The sequence below is a fragment of the Triticum urartu genome, chromosome 4 (genome assembly GCF_003073215.2).
Source record: "Triticum urartu cultivar G1812 chromosome 4, Tu2.1, whole genome shotgun sequence".
NCBI lineage: Eukaryota > Viridiplantae > Streptophyta > Magnoliopsida > Poales > Poaceae > Triticum > Triticum urartu.
This window is the reverse complement of record NC_053025.1, coordinates 611,590,057-611,594,802: the sequence shown is the minus strand read 5'-3', so window position 1 is coordinate 611,594,802 and position 4,746 is coordinate 611,590,057. Positions and strand designations below refer to the sequence as shown.

The window sequence follows — 4,746 nt, the reverse complement described above, 5'->3', positions numbered from 1 at the left end:
TGGTGGAGATGGGTAGCTAGGGTTTTGGGAAGAAGATAGCTCTGTATACCATGTGCGATTGCGGTAAACGTCTTACCTATCCTGGCAGACGTGTTGCGTGTTATATAGAGGGGTTGCGAGCCCAAATACGCGTACAAGTTGGTTAGGAGATTACATTTTGGGAAGGAAGAAAAGCTAGAGATAAAAAGATAAAGATTACAAGATACTTATCCAACTAACTACTTCCAACGGTGGTGAACTCCTCCTTGTACACGCAATGTGTGCGCAGCATTATCATGTTTGACAGTTGGTTGAACAAGATAACAAGAGCATGCTAATTAGGTACCTGGTGCCATGTACCCAACAGTTCCAGGCATGCTCACACATGTCATGGACTTGTCATCTAGAATCAACCTTGCAATCCCAAAGTCCGCCACATGCGCCATCATCTCCTCATCAAACAACACATTGCTAGGCTTCAAGTCACAGTGCAAGATTAGTTCATAGTGCTCATGGTGCAAATACTCCATTGCTATCGACACGTCGAGTAATATGCCTAGTCTTTCAAGGAACCCTAGGCGCAATGAACCTTGAGACTGGTGTAGGAGCATCTCTAAGCTGCCATTTGGCATGTACGGAAGCACTAGTGCTCTGAAGTCAAGGTTGGAACATGTGTTGAGTATCTTTATTAGGTTGCGGTGTCGCGCCATGCGAAGCACTTGACACTTGACGTCAAAACTTCGGATGGCCTGCTCCAGCTGCATGTCAAGAACTTTTATCGCGACCACCAAACCATCGCTCAGTTGGCCCTTGAAGACTTTTCCAAAGCTTCCGGAGCCTAAGATGTTTTCTTCACTGAAATTATTGGTGGCACGAATAAGCTCATGATAGGAGACTATCTGATAGCCAACCACATCTATTGGATCATCACTAGCTATGGCATCTCTCTTGTTAAGTTTCTTTCTAGACCATAGGTATATAGAAATGGCGACGACACCAACAACTACTGTGAGTGTTGGGAGTAGAATTTGTAGCAATTTCCTATTACTTGAGCGAGGCATGTCAAGGCATGCCAAAAATCCAAGGCGAGGAGCGCCACATAGCCCATCATTCCCAGTCAAACACTGAAAGGTGAGATTTGAGAAAACACCTCCATCGGGTATTTGGCCTTCCAGATTATTGAATGAGAGGTTCAAGATAGTCAAGTAGGAAAAGTTGGCAAGGAACATGGGAATGGTACCAGAGAGGTTGTTAGATGAGAGGTCTAATGATGCCAAGCCTTTTAGCTTTTCAAGTGTTCCTGGAATAAAACCTTTGAAGGAGTTATGCGATAGATTTATGAAAGTTAGCATATTGAGTTGGCCAAAGGATTCTGGGATCCTTCCTACCAAGAAGTTGGAAGAAAGGTCCATATGATATATTTGATTTAGACCAGAAACATCAGACGGTAGTGCACCAGCAAAGGAATTATTTGAAAGATCTAGTTTGAGAAGTTTATCTAGGTGGAAAATCCTTGGATGTATCGTTGAACTTAATTGGTTACTAGATAGGTCAATGTATTCTAAAAAACTAATATTCCCAAAGCTTCTTGGTATAGAGCCTGAGAATTTATTTGCTTGGAGAAACAATTGTTCTAGACGCCAGAGCATACCAATTTGTATTGGGATAGGACCTGACATGTCATTGTTTGAGAGATCGAGCCATACAAGATTTTCTAACTTAGCGATGGACCCTGGGACTGGCTCGGTGAGTAGGTTGTCACTAAGATCTAGCCGTACAAGGCTGCTTATGTTTGAAATGGCAACTGGAAGTCCACCTATTAACTGGTTTTTGCTTGCAATGAAAGTAGAGCTCTTTTCACATGAGAGGTAAGAGTATAAAATAGATCTTAGCCGTTGATCTCATCAATGAATGGCTTGATTGACTCTTACCTTCTTACCTCACATGTAAAAAAAGGAGGTAAGAGGGACCATGTTAAAATTTGCCTTTTCTGATAGGTAGGGAGTGCTTCCTCAATGACCATGTCTCCAAACAGACATACCAAGTAGTCGTCGGGGCCGGGATATCCTCGGCTCGCTCCCTCAGCTCCTTGACTTCGTCATAAAATCTATCCAAGGAAGGGTCTGGCAGGTAGTCCTGTGGCTGCTAGGATTTCTCAACCGGCTCCAAGAAGACCAGAATGTTGTCCTCTATGTTATGTTATATATGCTTCAAATTCAAGTATAAAGAGAAAGGCTAACTTCTGACGAGTGAGCGGAGCGAGACCCGTTGCCGGTAGGATTGGGACTAAAGTCCGATGATGGATAGGTGGAAGACGGCGGCGGGCGCCTCTGAGAATGTGCAGGACCAGTGTGTGCCCCAGACCCGGCATTGTGGCTTGGTTGCGGTCTCCGACTTTAGATGTTAGGCTTTGGTGCGAAGTCTGTTTGGTATTCGGCTCAAATTTTCGACATCCCTTCATCAAGTGGATAGGAGTAGCGACATATGTTGTTGAGATGGTGGCTTCAGACTTACTGATGTATTACTTTGTAACGTTTTTATGAATAATTAATAAAATGGTTGCATGCATCGTCCAGATGTAGAGACCGGGGTCATTCTTTTTTTATTAAATCCACACAACAAAAAACTAGACCATCTACAACTAATGCAATGTTTATTTGCTAGGCGGATCCCAAGTCGTCTCGGAAGTGAGGCTGTTCCCATTGTGCACTTGCTTCGTAGACTTATCTATGCATGCCTAGGAAGGAACAACAAGAGTACATTGGAGTAAAGGATACAGGCATATATATGTTGGTTATTCGCAAGAAGAAAAGTATACATTTGCTGAAAAACAGATGTCTGGACCACTTCACAGATTGATGGAGTCTTCATTCATTCATTGGATGACCAAAGTTGCCAAAAACGATCCGGACATCAAAACCCGGACATATACCAAAGCTTTGAGGATCTTTTTTGAAGATGCCTTTAGAGAAACTCCAATGAGGCGACCCATTTCGTTCGTTTGGATCATCTGGACATAAAAGTTGGTCCAACGGGGCGACCTAAACGGACACAACGTCCGCCTGCTGTTCGTTTTGTGTCCATCCCGACCTAAACTGAACGCAAAAATGGGCAACAAATGAATCCGCGGCGGACAAAACTGGGCACTCCTGTCGTTCGCTCTCGTCCGCTCCTCCCCTCGCGTGTCCGGCCTGGACCCACTGGGCAGCGACCCGCACTTCCTGCCATACGAGGACTCGAGATGTAGGCCACGGCGGCAGAGGATAGCGGCGGGCGGCGCGAGAAGAACGTGGTGGCTGCGGCGGGCGGCCGGCCGGTGGTGCAGGCCATGGCGGCGAAGGAGCGCAGCGGGCGGCCGGCCGGTGGGCCGGTGGAGGAGGCCACGGCGGCGGCGGCGGGTGGAGGACCACGGCGGGAGAAGGAGTGGAGGCGGGCGGAGGAGCGTCGCGGGAGGAGGAGCGGAGGCGGGCGGAGGCCGCGATGGCGTTGTGCCGAGGAAGGCTTCATGGGCGCCCACGGCGTCCTCCAGCGGGAGCGGGAGCACGTGCTCGCTGCCGATGGCGGCGGCCATGGCGGCCGCGTCGGGCACGGAGGAGATGGATATGAGGGGTGGATGCTCTCGACGACCTCGCCGCGCAGGCGGCGCACCTCCACAGCGAGAACACGCACGAGCGCGCGACCCCATGCTCTCGACGACCTCGCCGCCCTCGCGCTGCCCTGCCGCTACCCTACCAAGCTCGCGGCCTCCTTCCACGCAGCGGCAACAGCTCGTCGCAGGCACCGCTCGCCATGGCCGCGCTGGTGTAGACATACTCGACGGCGGCTGCGTCGCGCATGCTAGCTAGCTAGTTGTGGCTGCCGCATGCCGCGTGCACAACTGTGTGCGTGCGCGCATACTCGCCGTGGTAGCTCACGCGATGGAGCTCGCACGCCCAGCCGCCTCCCGGCCAGACCTGCGGTTGCCGCGGCTGCGCCAGGCCTCGCCGCACCCGACCCCGACAGCGCCCGGCAACGCACCGCCCGGCCTCGCGCTCGCCGCACCATGCTTGTGGCACTCGCCGTGCCGCCCCCGCCATGGGGTTCGAGCTCGCCTGTCGGCCTCCCCGTGCGTTGCGAGCTCCCCTGCCATGCCTGCTACGTGTTTGAGGAAATGTCAGGGCGGACATGTCAAAAATGGGTCTGGCTACCGTTAAACGCACTCGCAGACCCAAATAAAAAAGCGGATACGGATGCGCGGACGGACGATCCAAACAGACAAAAATAGACGAAATCATTGTCCGTTTAGGTTGGTCCATTGGAGTTGATCTTAAACCACTCCTAAAACTAATGAAACGTGTAACTAAATCCAAAGACTTCGGAGTATTTATGACAGAGTGTATGTGTTGTTGAGAGAGACCGTAAAAGAAGTTATCTTCCGGCGTTTCCTTTCTAGGGCCTCCAAAGCATCTTCAGGCTCCTCATCCTCTTCAACACAAAGTTCCTCTTTTGCAGCTTTCCACTGTAATAGTGAAATGAATAAAAAAGGTTGCTTTAGCAATGGTAGATTAATAAGGAAACAATCATTATACATCAACACTCCCTTGTCTTAAGTCTTACCTATTACCATTTAAACAGATTGTTTTGCCTTTGATTAAAGAAGAAATGGTAAACATGAAACAAAATAGTCAGGAAACACACCGTTACACCCCCACTTGCATATGTGTTGTTTTATTCAGGATGACCTATATTGTGCACAACGAAATAAACTGGCCGAGGGCAGTGTGCTCT

The 4,746-nt window shown here is 49.4% G+C and overlaps 1 protein-coding gene across 1 annotated transcript; it reads right to left on the bottom strand.

The window, feature by feature from the left end:
• Positions 1 to 317: 317 nt before the first annotated feature.
• LOC125555000 (probable LRR receptor-like serine/threonine-protein kinase At3g47570) lies at positions 318 to 3,309 on the bottom strand. Its single transcript, XM_048718330.1, has 2 exons — positions 3,181 to 3,309; positions 318 to 1,832 (listed from the first exon to the last, which is right to left on the bottom strand). The coding sequence occupies exons 1-2, from the start codon at positions 3,307 to 3,309 to the stop codon at positions 318 to 320; spliced, it is 1,644 nt and encodes a 547-aa protein (XP_048574287.1).
• Between the last annotated feature and the right edge of the window lie 1,437 nt (positions 3,310 to 4,746).